The sequence below is a fragment of the Hemiscyllium ocellatum genome, chromosome 46 (assembly GCF_020745735.1).
Source record: "Hemiscyllium ocellatum isolate sHemOce1 chromosome 46, sHemOce1.pat.X.cur, whole genome shotgun sequence".
NCBI classification, from domain to species: Eukaryota; Metazoa; Chordata; class Chondrichthyes; order Orectolobiformes; family Hemiscylliidae; genus Hemiscyllium; species Hemiscyllium ocellatum.
Window position 1 is genome coordinate 1,736,119 of NC_083446.1, and position 16,007 is coordinate 1,752,125.

A 16,007-nucleotide genomic window follows, 5' to 3' on the forward strand; every position below is an offset into this window, starting at 1 on the left:
GCCTGTGATTTCAAACAAACCTGTTGGACTATAAGCTGGTGTCGCCTAACTTCTGACCTTATCCAGCCCAGTCCACCAACGTCCACATCATCACTCAGGACGAGAGTCCAGGCCGGTTCAATTGTTCCTGGTGGTTACAAACTCTCATATCGACTCAATCTATTTTGCATCTTCCTCAATAATGAACAAACACCACCCTCTGCAGGGTCTCTGTGAAGCTACACACCATTATGACTTACAAATATATAACTGTCCTTCAGTGTTACCGGGCCAGGATCCTGGAATTCCCTCCCTAAGGGCCACCCCGTGGGTCCACCTACAGCACTCAGACAGCAGCAGTCCAAGATGGCAGTTCCCCACACCATCACAATGGGTGGCACAACGGTTAGCACTGCTGCCTCACAGCACCAGGGTCCTGGGTTCGATCCCGCCCTCGGGCGACTGTCAGTCTGGAGTCTGCACCTCCTCTCAGAGTCTGCAAGGGTTTCCTCCGGGTGCTCCAGTTTCCTCCCACAGTCCACAGGTATTCATCTTACGTGAATGGGCCATGCCAAATTGCCCATAGGATAGGGCAATGGGTCTGGGTGGGTTACTTCTTGGAGGGTCGGTGTGGATTTGTTGAGCCGAAGGGCCTGTTCCCACACTATAGGGAAGCTAATCAATTCTGCCCCAGTCTGTGACACCTACAGCCTGGAAACGGGCTCATGGTTGTTCACATGACTCCACGAAGGAAATTTCCTAAACTCATTACCTCATGTTCGAAGATGTCCACATTTCCTGCATTCAGGGCAAATCCAATTCGTGTCATGCTGAAAGCAATCCACTCATTCACAATCTTGTCTTCTGTCAAGCGATACGTGATACAGTGTTCCAACACTGCACAAAACAGGAAAAAGCAATACACCAGCAGTAAATTCAATTTCACTAAAGCCCTCTTACCCTACCTCTCTCAGGGGGTGCTGCACTGTCGAGGGGTCAGCGCCGAGGGAGCGCGGCACTGTCGAGGGGTCAGCGCCGAGGGAGCGCGGCACTGTCGAGGGGTCAGCGCCGAGGGAGCGCGGCACTGTCGAGGGGTCAGCGCCGAGGGAGCGCGGCACTGTCGAGGGGTCAGCGCCGAGGGAGCGCGGCACTGTCGAGGGGTCAGCGCCGAGGGAGCGCGGCACTGTCGAGGGGTCAGCGCCGAGGGAGCGCGGCACTGTCGAGGGGTCAGCGCCGAGGGAGCGCGGCACTGTCGAGGGGTCAGCGCCGAGGGAGCGCGGCACTGTCGAGGGGTCAGCGCCGAGGGAGCGCGGCACTGTCGAGGGGTCAGCGCCGAGGGAGCGCGGCACTGTCAAAGGGTGAGTGCCGCACTGTCAGAGGGTCAGCACCGCACTGTCAGAGGGGTCAGCGCCGAGGGAGCGCTGCACTGTCAGAGGGTCAGTGCTGAGGGAGCGCCGCTCTGTAGGAGGGTCAGTGCTGAGGGAGCGCCGCACTGTCGGAGGGTCAGTGCTGAGGGAGTGCCGCACTGTCAGAGAGGACGTCCCACACACAGACCCTATGCCCAGAGTACGAGTGACCAGTTTAGTGACTGTGGTTAATAACTGAGTTTTGTTAGTGTGTCAATATTTCTGTCTGTTAACTCCAGCCTCACGTTTCTCTATGGAACCGTCATCCTGTGGCACCAGGTCAAATGTCTCCAGCTCAGAAGCGATAGTCTCCCAGCTGACCGGCATTTTCAGATCCCGATCTACCTGACAGACAAAACCCTCGGTTACCTAAAGTATCACACTCCCCACACACACACACCCCCGCCGTGATACCCCCCACACACACCCCCTGCCGTGATACCCCCCACACACACACCCCCGCCGTGATACCCCACACACACACACACCCCCGCCGTGATACCCCCCCCACACACACACACACCCCCGCCGTGATACACCCCACACACACACACACCCCCGCCGTGATACTCCCCACACACACACACCCCCTGCCGTGATACCCCCCCACACACACACACCCCCTGCCGTGATACCCCCCCACACACACACACCCCCCGCCGTGATACCCCCCCACACACACACCCCCCGCCGTGATACCCCCCCACACACACACACCCCCCGCCGTGATACCCCACACACACACACACGCACCCCCCCGCCGTGATACACCCCACACACACCCCCCGCCGTGATACCCCCCCACACACACCCCCCGCCGTGATACACCCCACACACACACACCCCCCGCCGTGATACCCCCCACACACACCCCCCGCCGTGATACCCCCCACACACACCCCCCGCCGTGATACCCCCCACACACACCCCCCGCCGTGATACCCCCCACACACACGCACCCCCCGCCGTGATACCCCACACACACACGCACCCCCCGCCGTGATACACCCCACACACACACCCCCCCGCCGTGATACCCCCCACACACACACCCCCCGCCGTGATACACCCCACACACACCCCCCGCCGTGATACACCCCACACACACCCCCCGCCGTGATACACCCCACACACACACACCCCCGCCGTGATACCCCCCCCACACACACACACACACCCGCCGTGATACACCCCACACACACCCCCCGCCGTGATACCCCCCACACACCCCCCCGCCGTGATACCCCCCACACACACACACACCCCCCCGCCGTGATACCCCCCCACACACACACACACACCCCGCCGTGATACCCCCCACACACACACACGCACCCCCCGCCGTGATACACCCCACACACACCCCCCGCCGTGATACACCCCACACACACACACACACCCCCCCCCGCCGTGATACCCCCCACACACACACCCCCCGCCGTGATACCCCCCACACACCCCCCCGCCGTGATACCCCCCACACACACACACACACCCCCCCGCCGTGATACCCCCCACACACACACCCCCCGCCGTGATACACCCCACACACACACACCCCCGCCGTGATACCCCCCACACACCCCCCGCCGTGATACCCCCCACACACACCCCCCGCCGTGATACCCCCCACACACACACACCCCCCGCCGTGATACCCCCCACACACACCCCCCGCCGTGATACCCCCCACACACACACGCACCCCCCGCCGTGATACACCCCACACACACCCCCCGCCGTGATACACCCCACACACACACCCCCCCGCCGTGATACCCCCCACACACACACCCCCCGCCGTGATACCCCCCACACACACACCCCCCGCCGTGATACACCCCACACACACCCCCCGCCGTGATACACCCCACACACACCCCCCGCCGTGATACCCCCCCCCACACACACACACACACCCGCCGTGATACACCCCACACACACCCCCCGCCGTGATACCCCCCCCACACACACACACACCCCCCCGCCGTGATACCCCCCCACACACACACACACACCCCGCCGTGATACCCCCCACACACACACACACACCCCCCGCCGTGATACACCCCACACACACCCCCCGCCGTGATACACCCCACACACACACACACACCCCCCCGCCGTGATACACCCCACACACACACACCCCCGCCGTGATACCCCCCACACACACCCCCGCCGTGATACCCCCCACACACCCCCCCGCCGTGATACCCCCCACACACACCCCCCGCCGTGATACCCCCCACACACACCCCCCGCCGTGATACCCCTCACCCCCCCTCAGTGACCCCCCCCCATCCTCACCCCCCCTCAGTGACCCCCCCCATCCTCACCCCCCCCTCAGTGACCCCTCCCCCCCGGCCGTTACCCAGGCGCTTTCTCCGACAATCCCTGACTCCGAGTTTCCCGCGCGAACTCCTCCCGCTCCTTTAACCCGGTCTTCCAATATCCCGGCACCCCCCGCGCCGGCAAACCTCCACAATCCCGGCACCCCCCGCGCCGGCAAACCTCCACAATCCCGGCGACCCCCGCGCGCCCCGCCCCGCCCCCGGGGAACCAACCTGCAGCCAGTTGTTGAGGCAGCCCCGTGTCTGCGCGGCCTGTTCCCTCACTGGGAGTCATCTAATCTCATCTAAACTCTGCTGTCTCTCCACAGGTGTCCTCCTCGGTAGTATAGTGGTGAGTATCCCCACCCCCACCTGGGTCACAGGGGAGATTGGGGTTAGACCTGCTGCCTCACAGAGCCAGGGGCCTGGCTTCAATCCCCACCCTCGGGTGACTGGCTGGCTGTCTGTCTGGAGATTGCACACTCTCCCCGTGTCTGTGTGGGTTTCCTCCCACAGTCCAAAGATCTGCAGGTTAGGTGAATTGGCCGTGAGAAATTGCCCCTAGTGTTAGGTGCAGGGGTAAATGTAGGGGAATGGGTCGGTGTGGAGTTGTTGGGCCGAAGGGCCTGCTTCCACACTGTAACTAATCTAATCTAATCTAAACTCTCTCCACAGATGACCTCCTTGGTTGTATAGTGGTGAGTATCCCCACCCCCACCTGTCACAGGGGAGATTGGGGTTAGACCTACTGTCTCACAGTGCCAGGGACCTGGCTTCAATCCCCACCCTCGGGTGACTGGCTGTGTGGAGTTTGCACACTCTCCCCGTGTCTGTGTGGGTTTCCTCCCATTGTCCAAAGATCTGCAGGTTCGGGTGAATTGGCAGTAGGAAATTGTCCCATTGTGTTCAGAGGAAGACCATAGGTCCTTGTCAGACAATGGGGAAGGGGGTAGTCACAGCTGACTAGGGTCAGATGGCAATGTGCAAACTGAAACACAACCAGAACACACCTGGCCCTCGTGCAAGCACTCGGGAAGTGTCTCTTTATCTTTAGTGGATAATTTAAAGTTTGCGCGAAGATTTGTAGCTCGGGTGTCCGTTGTTGTGGTTCTGTTCGCCGAGCTGGAAATTTTTGCTGCAAACATTTCATCCCCTGGCTAGGAGACATCATCAGTGCGGTGGGAGCCTCCTGTGAAGCGCTGCTTTGATGTTTCTTCCGGTATTTATAGTGGTCTGTCCTTGCCGCTTCCGGGTGTCAGTTTCAGCTGTCCGTTGTAGTGGTTTGTATATGGGGTCCAGATCGATGTGTCTGTTGATGGAGTTTGTGGATGAATGCCATGCTTCTTGGAATTCCCTGGCTGTTCTCTGTCTGGCTTGCCCTATGATAGTAGTGTTTTCCCAGTCGAATTCAGATTGCTTGTTGTCTGAGTGTATGGCTACTAGGGATAGCTGGTCATGTCGTTTTGTGGATAATTGGGTACTAAGTTTAGTGCATAATTATTCTAGTAAATAATTTCTTTCGTCATGATAGTTTAAATAATTTGGTCTCAGCAAAACAGCTGAGATAGCTGAAACGCATAAACTAGGCAAGAAAAGACACATTGTTAAAATGTATATTCAGGAATGGAATGTACCTGTGATCAATGGAAGATGTTACAAGCAAAACAGAGAAAGTGAAAGGAACATCAAGATCCAAGTTTAGCAAAATCTCCCTGATGTCAGCACTTACAGGGGGGAGGGGGGTCGCCAATTTGGAGAGGGGGAGAAGTAATAAGGGCAGAGCGCAGCTGGGTAGTGGCAGAACACAATAAGGGAGATTGGGTGATGTAGGAGTTGGGGAGAGGTGACCTCACGCAGCTCAAAAGTATAAATGTGTAACAGTTTGAATTCTCATTGCTCATTTGCTTCTGCATTTGATGCCCTTTCTTGCAAGATCGTAGAATAAATTGTCTTGTTTCCAGTTTTGGTGGTCTTGTCTAATTTTATTAAATTTGTTTCTAACAGTGGTGAAATCAACATTAATCCCATGTGGTAAGAGGGTTCCAGGCTGAACTGCTGTGCTTTTCCAGCACCATACTCTTCAACTGCGATCTCCAGCATCTGCTGTGCTCACTTTCCCGTAGTTAGTAATAACACGGTAAGAGCTGGGATCGTTTCGTTTTTGGACTGTGAACTGAAAATTAGGAAACCAAATGCTGCTTATAAAAGAGGCGAAGGTACAAGGAGTTGTTTGCAGCTTAGAAAGGACGAGTGATGTTAACTGCTGAATATGAGACCATAGTAATGTGATTGTAACAAGGTCAGCGGGTGATATCATAGACAAGGTTAATAACCACAATCAGCCCTGGCCGATAGAAACAGGAACATCCGAGGTTCTGTTCACTCTGAGAGAGCTGGATCAGTGTCAAATACTCTGCACATGTGAAAAAGGGGATGTGGTCTATCACATCGTTTCATTACCCAGTAATTAAAGTCAGCCCCACACAGTACATTTGATGGCAGAATCTGTTCCCCCTTATCCAGCTGTAATTGCACATGTCCAGGCTCAAACCTAACACCTGAGGCAGCATCCGAGGAGCAGGAGAGGCAACGTTTCGGGCATAAGGTCTTCATCAAGAATGAGGTTGGGGACCAAAGGGGGCTGAGAGATAAATGGGAGGGGGTGGGGTTGGGGCTGGGGCGAAGGTACTTCGGAACGCAATAGGTAAATGAAGGTGGGGGAGAAGGTGATAGGTCGGAGAGGAGGGTGGGGCAGATAGTTGGGAATGAAGATGGACAGGTCGGACCGTTCAAGAAGGTGGTGGTGAGTTGGAAGGTTGGATCTTGGATAAATGGATGGAGGGGAGATAGGAAACTGGTGAAGTCCCAAGAGGTCAGAGGGCCCCAAGACGGAAGATGAGGGCATGCTTCCTTCAGGTGTTGGGTGGGGTTGGAGGGAGTCCAGGAGTTGCATGTCCTTGGTGGGGTGGGAGGGGGAGTTGAAGTGCTTGACCACAGAGCGGTGGGGTTGTTTAGAGTGTGTGTTGCAAGATGTTCTCTGAAACATTCCACAAGTTGGTGTCCTGTCTCCCCAATCCACATCAAGAGTAACAGACACAGTAGATGATATGGATGGAAGTGCAGGTAAATCTGTTGAATGTGGAAGGATCCTTTGGGGTCTTGGACAGAGATGAGGGGGGATGTGTGGGTGTAGGTTTTGCACTTCTTGGGGTGGCAAGGGAAAGTGGAGTGTGGTTTGGTGTGGGGCATGAACCTATCAAGGGAGTCGCGGATGGAATGGTCTCTGTGGAAAGCAGTATAGGATGGGAAGGGAAATATATCCCTGGTTGTGGGGTCTGATTGTAGGTGGTGGAAATGGCGGAGGATGATGCGTTGTATCTGGAGATTGGTAGGGTGGAAGGGGAGGACCAGAGGGGTTCTGTCCTAGTTGCGATTGGAGGGGTTGGTGCAGGAAGTGGAGGAGATATGCTGGAGGGCTTTGTTGACCATGTGGGAGGTGAAACTGCTGTCCTTGAAGGAGGAGGCCATCTGGGATATTCTATGGTGGAATTGGTGCTCAACATGGTTGACATGAAAGATCATGGAGGGCGTGTCACAGCCAGAACACACATGTCCTCAGAGTAGCCCATCAGCTGAGAATCTCTCCAGCTCCTTTATTCTCCCTTTTATTCTTAAAGTTTGATGTTGCCCTTAACTTTGTTTAGTTAATCTTGGATGAGAGGTCCACCCATGGAGTTTATCTTTCTTGTTGAAATGTATCTATTCTGTGTCTGAAATATCTCCTTAGTAGCTCCCACTGCATCTCCTAATTTGCCAGGTCACTTTCAGTAGCTCTGATTTCACACCCTCAGAATTACCCTTGTCTAAATCCTTTAAAAGGTTTCAAACACACTCTTCTCTCCCTCAGACTGTTTGTAAAATTCAACATGTTCTGATCACTGGAACCTAGGAGCACCTGCCCTGAGCTAATTCACTAATCGTATTTCATTGAAGAATATCACCTGCTTCTGGTCAGTCCCAGAACTTGCTATTGCACTAAACTCTCCTGGAAACATTCTATGGCTGTCTCACCTTGGCTATCTTTGACCATCAGACTATTCCAGTCTATGTATAAATTCAAATCTAATATTGCTGACAAGGCTTTCATATCACTGCTTTATGCTCCATTGCTTTGTTTCTGTTCGGGGGACATGTATACAAATCCCACAACTGATCTCTTCATAGAATCTCCATAGTACGGAAACAGGCCATTCGGCCCAACAAATCCACACCGACCCTCAGACGATGAACCCACCCGGACCCATTACCCTACCCTATTATCCTATATTTAACTCTGATTAATGCACATAACCTACACATTCCCTAACACTCTGGGTAATTTAGCATAGCCAATTCACCTAACCTGCACATCTTTGGACTGTGGGAGGAAACCAGGGCACCTGGAGGAAGTTCCCCCACACACACACACACACACGGGGAGAGTGTGCAAACTCCACACAGTTGCCCAAGTTTGGGATCGGACTCGGGTCCCTGGTGCTGGGAGGCAACGTGCTAACCACTGAGCCAGCACACTCTTACCTTTATCATTCCGGACTTCGACCTAAACCATTTCTATATCCTGATTTCCTGAGCCTGTGTCGTCCCTCTCCATTGTTCTAAGGCTGTCCTTAATCAACAGAGCTACCACTCCACCAGTCCTTCCTTAAAGTCACATATGTAATAATGTGTACATAGTTTCATACTGTTGCATGAACAAATGGCTTGGTGTTGAGGCACTCACTCCTGTTACACCCAGTGTACAGCTCGAAACCTGAGTGAGACTCTGCAAAGATTCTCACACCCTCCAATGGTCATGTCAATGTAAGTGAAACCGAGCCCCAGATCACTTTAACTGGTTAAGAGTCAGGTCTTGCTACATCCTCCTGGGTAGTCACTTGTTCTGATGACCTTGTGAGTCAGTGGTCTCCATTTTTGCAGTGAAAGGATTGAGAACGAGGATAAGGGGGCTGCTGGGGAGCTAAGTAAATCCTATCAAAAGCTTACTGTGTGAATAAATGGCATGCACTCTGAGCAAGGGGCGGGCATGGGCCTGCTGTGATTATATATTTGGGTGGTTGTTTTACCTGAAACACCACTGAGGTAGTATCACTCACCAATCCCTGTGTAACCAAAACAACAGGGTCTGTGTGCCGATTTGGTAAGGTTACTAGTTATTTTTTCACCAGTCTCTTTGGGAATTTAGAATAGTGGGAATGGAGGTTAGGGCAGTTGAATGTGGGAGGTAAGGGTCATCAGTAGTGACCCTGCTGACTACATCTGCGGGAAGTGTACCCAACTCCAGCTCCTCGAAAGCCGTGTTAGGGAGCTGGAGTTGGCTGAACTTCGGATCATTCGGGAGGCTGAGGGGGTAATTGAGAAGGGTTACAGGGAGATAGTCATACTTCACGGACAGGAAGAAGGCAGATGGGTTACAAACGGGGAATGAAAAGAGAACTAGCAGACAGTGCAGGGAACCCCTGTGGCTGTTCCCCTCAATTACAAATATACCATTTTGGATACTGTTGGCGAGGAGTGTGGGGTGGGAACTTACCAGGGGTAAGCCATGGGGGACAGGTCTGTGGCACAGAGTCGGTCCATGTTGCTCAGAAGGGTAGGGGGGAGATGAGCAGAGCATCAGTCATTGGGGACTCTATAGTTAGGGGGAAAAGTAGGAGATTCTGTGTGAATGAGAGAAGACTCACGGTTGATGGGCTGCCTCCCAGGCGCTAGGGTCTGTGATGTCTCGGATTGTGTTTTTGGGATCCTTAAAGGGGAGGGGATGTTGTGGTCCAGATAGGCACCAATCACACAGATAGGAAAAAGGTGCAGAAATTCAAGGAGCTAAGGTGGAAGCTTAGAGCTGGAACAGACCAGGTTGTTATCTCAGGTTTGCTGCCTGTGCCACGTACTAGCGAAGTGAGAAATAGGCATAGAGAGCAGTTAAACATGTGGCTAGAGAGATGGTGCAGGAGGGAGGGATTCAGATACCTGGAAAATTGGGGTTCATTCTGGGGAAGATGGGACCTCTGCACGTGAACCAGAGAGGTACCAATATCCTGGCGGGAGTCCCTAATGCTTTACCGAAGGATTTAAGCTCATTCAGTAGGGGGATGGTTTCGAGGTTGCAGGAAGGTCCCGGCAGGGAGGAATGTGGTTTGAAGTGTGTCTATTTCAATGCCAGCACCATCCAAAATAAGGGGAGTGAACTTGCAGCAAGGGTTACTAGCTGGGATTTCAATGTTGTGGCCATTTCGGAGACAGGGATAAAGCAGGGACAGGAATGGTTGTTGCAGGTTCTGGGATTTAGATGTTTCAGTAAGAACAGAGAAGGTGGTGAAAGAGGGGGAGGTGTGGCATTGTTAATCAAGGACAGTATTCCAGTGGCAGAAAGGATGTTTATGAGAACTCCTCTACTGAGGTAGTATGGGCTGAGGTTAGAAACAGGAAAGGAGAGGTCACCCTGTTGGGAGTTTTCTACAGGCCTCCGAATAGTTCCAGAGATGTAGAGGAAAGGATCGCAAAGATGATTCTGGGTAGGAGTGAATGTAACAAGTGTTGGGGTGGATAAAATAGGTCAAGGGAGGGTGAAGCTATAACTATAACAGTTGCTTACAAAATCGGGGGGCTGCAGCAGGAATGTTGCCTGATCTGCTGGTGCAGCCGAATTATCATTTAAATGGCTGGCCTGGCTGAACTGATAGACTGTTGATTACGTGATCGAAACTGATGGCCCCATAGAACTGATAATAGACTGTTGATTACGTGATCAAAACTGCTGGCCCCATAGCACTGACAATGGACAGTTGATTACTTGATCGGAACTGCTGGCCCCAGGACGTCTACGTGATTGAAACAGCCAGCGCAGCGGCTAACGGTCAAACAGCTCAAAACAGGAAACGCTTCGCGCGCGAATGAACAGCCTATGGGAGAGCCAGACTTGGAGATTTGCCTGGCAACACGAGCCAGCGAGGGGTATATCTTGAACGGGTTCGTAAGGGGAAAGCAGAACGCGCCTTCTCCAACGAATGCTCATTGGTTCGTTGTACCAGTTAAGATTCTGCGAAATAAACGCCAGCCTGTACCAGGTAATTGAGCTTCTGTAGTCTCTCCTCTTAAAGAACACGCGAGGACGAAATTCCGTCCTAACATTTGGTGACCCCGAACGAGGGAGGAAGAGACTACAGGTTGGCAGGTCAGGGGGCAGACAACTTTTTTCGGCCGAAAATTTTAAGGTGAGGAAGCGCCTGTTACATCTAAAGCTTCCAGTAGTTAACTTTTGATTTAGTTCTTGTCTGCCTTCCGACCCTCACCAACCCAAATTCATTCACTTCGGCTGCAGCGGTGCAGAGTCTTGGCTGGGAAGAATTTTTAATATTTTTTCAAATGTTATTCTCTCTCCAACGATCAAATTCTTCTAGGTGGGGGGTAATCGGGGGTAACGGGTTCCCCGTTGAATAGACTTTAGAATCGGGGGTAATGGGTTCCCCGTGGACAGATTTTGAAATCGGGGGTAACGGGTTCCCCGTTGAATAGACTTTAGAATCGGGGGTAATGGGTTCCCCGTGGACAGATTTTGAAATCAGGGGTAACTGGTTCCCCGTTGAGTAGACTTTAAAAAACTCGGGGGTAACGAGGACCCCGACACGCAGACTTTAAAATTCCTAGAAGTGAGGGGCATTGGATAAGGAGAGAGACAGACAGAAACTTAGAGACAGAGAGACCGACAGTGTGCGTGTGAGAGTCTGTGTGCGAAAAGACAGAGAGCGAGGGCCCGGCCCAAAGGGAGAGAGAGAGTGAGTGCTGCGCACATAACGGACCGTGTGTCTGTGTAAAAGGGAGAGAGAGTAACAAAAGCTGCTCAGCTAGCAGGCAGTTTAACACTTTGTGTTCCCACTTAAATTCATCTGTTTGGTAGTGATTGATTGTTTGAGTCTTATCACCGAGAGCGGGAGTCCCGGGACTGGTTTTGAATATGATTTTTTATGGTTACTTAACATGATTTTTTCCAGGTTGGAGTGAGACAAGTGTTGCGGGACTGGCCTGTTTGCCTTTGTGGTGCGAGTGATAAGTTCGCCAAAAGCGCCGCCTAACGAAGCCGGGGCGTGGAGAGTATTGGGCCTAACGAAGCCGTAGCGCCGCCTAACGAAGCCAGGGCACGGAGATTACTGGACCTAATGAAGCTGTAGCGCCGCCTAACGAAGCCGGGGCATGGAGATTACTGGGCCTAACGAAGCCGGGGCACAGAGAGTATTGGGCCTAACGAAGCCGTAGCGCCGCCTAATGAAGCCGGGGCACGGAGATTACTGGGCCTAACGAAGCCGGGGCACGGAGAGTATTGGGCCTAACGAAGCCGTAGCGCCGCCTAACGAAGCCGGGGCACGGAGATTACTGGACCTAACGAAGCTGTAGCGCCTGCTAACGAAGCCGGGGCGTGGAGATTACTGGGCCTAACGAAGCCGGGGCACGGAGAGTATTGGGCCTAACGAAGCCGGGGCGTGGAGATTACTGGGCCTAACGAAGCCGTAGCGCCGCCTAACAGAGCCGGGGCGTGGAGATTACTGGGCCTAAAGAAGCTGTAGCGCCGCCTAACGAAGCCGGGGCGTGGAGATACTGGGCCTAACGAAGCCGGGGCGTGGAGATTACTGGGCCTAACGAAGCCGTAGCGCCGCCTAACGAAGCCGGGGTGCGGAGATTACTGGGCCTAACGAAGCCGGGGCGTGGAGATTACTGGGCCTAACGAAGCCGGGGCGTGGAGATTACTGGGCCTAACGAAGCCGGGGCGTGGAGATTACTGGGCCTAACGAAGCCGGGGCGTGGAGATTACTGGGCCTAACGAAGCCGTAGCGCCGCCTCACGGAGCCAGGGCGCGGAAAGTGCAGGGACTTACGGATCCGTAATACGAAACAGTATAGACTAACAAATTTCGTTGCGTGCGTAACTACTGTTGTAATCAAAAGACCCTGGGGTGAAACAGGTTGGATCTCTTCTCCTGAGGGGGTTTATCCGCACAGACGTCTACCTTAGACCAGTTGTTAAGAGCAGAGATCTGCCACGCGAAGGTCAGGTTTTGAAAGATGTACTGTTTTGAAACGGATCCCATCGGGGGGGTCCCGACATGGGGGAATTGAATTTCGGACCGCCGAAGTTGTGCCATCTCAGAACGACACATCCTGGGGTGCCCTGGTGGCACCTCAGTCTGGGAGGGGATACGACCCTTTCTAAACAACTACTGTTGGACAGTGTAGTCCTACAGAAGGAAAATGTGGACCAGGTATTCGAACAGGCACCACTGCAGAAGGAACTTATCCTGAGAAGGATGGGGGAGACATTTGCGAATCCTACCCTAATGACAAAAATCCTAAACGGACTCTACGAGTCTCCGCATTATTCAGCACGCCATATGATTGTCCTAGGCAAGCCCCCCCCTGGGTGGACCACCCTGAGTAAGAGTAGTTCCCTGGGGTGGAAGACCCAATTAGTGGTCACCTTAACCCCGCACTGGGAGCATAGAGCAATGTCTTCCCCTGCTAGCCTTCCCTGTCCGGACAGTCCTGTGCCGGAACTGAACTATCTAACCGCGACTGTGACCATCCCCCTTGAGGCATGCTATAGAGAACCCACCGCAGTCCCGATGACCCCTGAGCCACAACCGCTGACAGGGAAGATTCTGGGAGAGATTAAGAAACTAATGAGGGAAAATAATACGACTAAAGAGGCCCACAACCTAGAAAACAGCCTTAAACTGTGGTGGAGCGAGGACTGGTTCCCCACTGACGACCAACCCTTTTATACGACCACTGATTTTAACAACTTCCAATCGAAAATCCAAAATTACCCGACAGAGAGAAAAGAGGTAGCGAAGGAAGGTATTTTTGGTATGTCCAAATGGCCCGCGAAAATAGAAGCACGCAAACCCCAGCCCCTGCCTCCCCCTGACAGGACAGACTACGATCGCCGCGACATGCCAGCTCGCAGCCGACCAAAAGAGTCACCCGCAGGGGCACGAAAGCGACCCCGGGGGGGTCGGATGCGCAATCGGTGCTGGAAGTGTAGGGGATTGGGACACTATGCCCAAAATTGCGATCAGCCGGAGAAGTGCTGGAAGTGCAATAAAATGGGACATTATGCCCGTGATTGCGACGGAGAGTGGGAGGTAGGGAGGAGGGGTAGGCACCCAACAGGATCTAGCGGGGAAAGAAGAAAAAGGGGTCATGGGGAGGTACCCCGAGACACGGAAAAGATCAGTAAGGGAGGTTGGGTCCCGACCAGGAATAGAGAGATGCAAGGGGAAATGCCTGGGCCTCTGGTGGATCCTGAGGAGGATCCCAGTTACACCAACCCTCACAGACCGTACCGGATCCCAGTTACACCGACCCTCACAGACTGTACCGGATCCCAGTTACACCGACCCTCACAGAATGTACCGGATCCCAGTTACACTGACCCTCACAGACCGTACCGGATCCCAGTTACACCGACCCTCACAGACCGTACTGGATCCCAGTTATACCGACCCTCACAAAATGTACCGGATCCCAGTTACACCGACTCTCACAGACCGTACCGGATCCCAGTTACACCGACCCACACAGAGTGTACCGGATCCCAATTACACCGACCCTCACAGACCATACCGGATCCCAGTTACACCGACTCTCACAGACTGTACCGGATCCCAGTTACACCGACTCTCTCAGACCGTACCGGATCCCAGTTAAACCGACCCTCAGAGTGTACCGGATCCCAATTACACCGACCCTCACAGAATGTACCGGATCCCAGTTACAACGACTCTCTCAGACCGTACCGGATCCCAGTTACACCGACCCTCACAGACCGTACCGGATCTCAGTTACAACGACTCTCACAGACCGTACCGGATGCCAGTTACACCGACCCTCACAGACCGTACCGGATGCCAGTTACACCGACCCTCTCAGACCGTACCGGATCCCAGTTACACCGACCCTCACAGACCGTACCGGATCCCAGTTACACCGACTCTCACAGACCGTACCGGATCCCAGTTACACCGACTCTCACAGACCGTACAGGATCCCAGTTACACCGACCCTCACAGACCGTACCGGATCCCAGTTACATTGACCCTCTCAGACCGTACCGGATCCCAGTTACACCGACCCCCACAGAATGTACCGGATCCCAGTTACACCGACCCTCACAGACCGTACCGGATCCCAGTTACACCGACCCTCACAGACCGTACCAGATCCCAGTTACACCAGCCCTCGCAAAGTGTACCAGATACCGGTTACACTGACCCTCACAGACCGTACCGGATCCCAATTACACCGACCCTCACAGACCGTACCGGATCCCAGTTACACCGACCCTCACAGACCGTACCGGATCCCAGTTACACCGACCCTCACAGACCGTACCGGATCCCAGTTACATTGACCCTCACAGACCGTACCGGATCCCAGTTACACCGACCCTCACAGACCGTACCGGATCCCAGTTACACCGACCCTAACAGAGTGTACCGGATCCCAGTTACACCGACCCTCACAGACCGTACCGGATCCCAGTTACACCGACGCTCACAGACCGTACCGGATCCCAGTTACATTGACCCTCACAGACCGTACCGGATCCCAGTTACACCGACCCTCACAGACCGTACCGGATCCCAGTTACACCGACCCTCACAGACCGTACCGGATCCCAGTTACACCGACCCTCACAGACCGTACCGGATCCCAGTTACACCGACCCTCACAGTGTACCGGATCCCAGTTACACCGACTCTCTCAGACCATACCGGATCCCAGTTACACCGACCCTCACAGTGTACCAGATCCCAGTTACACCGACCCTCACAGACCGTACCGGATCCCAATTACACCGACCCTCACAGACCGTACCGGATCCCAATTACACCGACTCTCTCAGACCGTACCGGATCCCAGTTACACCGACTCTCACAGACCGTACCGGATCCCAGTTACACCGACTCTCATAGTGTACCGGATCCCAGTTACACCGACCCTCACGGACCGTACCGGATCCCAGTTACACCGACCCTCACGGACCGTACCGGATCCCAGTTACACCGACCCTCACGGACCGTACCGGATCCTAGTTACACCGACCCTCACAGAATGTACCGGATCCCAGTTACACCGACCCTCACAGACCGTACCGGATGCCAGTTACACCGACCCTCACAGACCGTACCGGATGCCAGTTACACAGACCCTCACAGAATGTACCGGATCCCAGTTAC

General features: G+C 54.0%; 1 protein-coding gene and 1 long non-coding RNA gene across 4 annotated transcripts in view; one reads left to right on the forward strand and one right to left on the reverse strand.

The window, feature by feature from the left end:
- The window catches only part of pola2 (polymerase (DNA directed), alpha 2), a 111,762-nt gene extending 106,787 nt beyond the window's left edge, over positions 1–4,975 (reverse strand). Inside the window, exons 1-3 of one of the 3 annotated variants that reach the window (XM_060855713.1) lie at positions 4,729–4,975; positions 1,631–1,730; positions 752–876 (exon numbers count right to left, since the gene is read on the reverse strand). In XM_060855713.1, the coding sequence (XP_060711696.1) occupies positions 752–876; positions 1,631–1,730; positions 4,729–4,863 (360 nt within the window). In that variant the 5' untranslated portion in view covers positions 4,864–4,975. Of the gene's footprint in view, positions 1–751; positions 877–1,630; positions 1,731–3,759; positions 3,848–4,728 lie in introns of those variants that run through there. The other 2 variants (XM_060855714.1, XM_060855715.1) reach the window with 2 other exon arrangements.
- LOC132836307 (uncharacterized) lies at positions 3,948–11,801 on the forward strand. The gene is made up of 3 exons (XR_009647361.1): positions 3,948–4,070; positions 5,723–5,855; positions 11,767–11,801. It is a non-coding gene; the product is annotated as an uncharacterized LOC132836307 (long non-coding RNA).
- Positions 11,802–16,007: the final 4,206 nt, after the last annotated feature.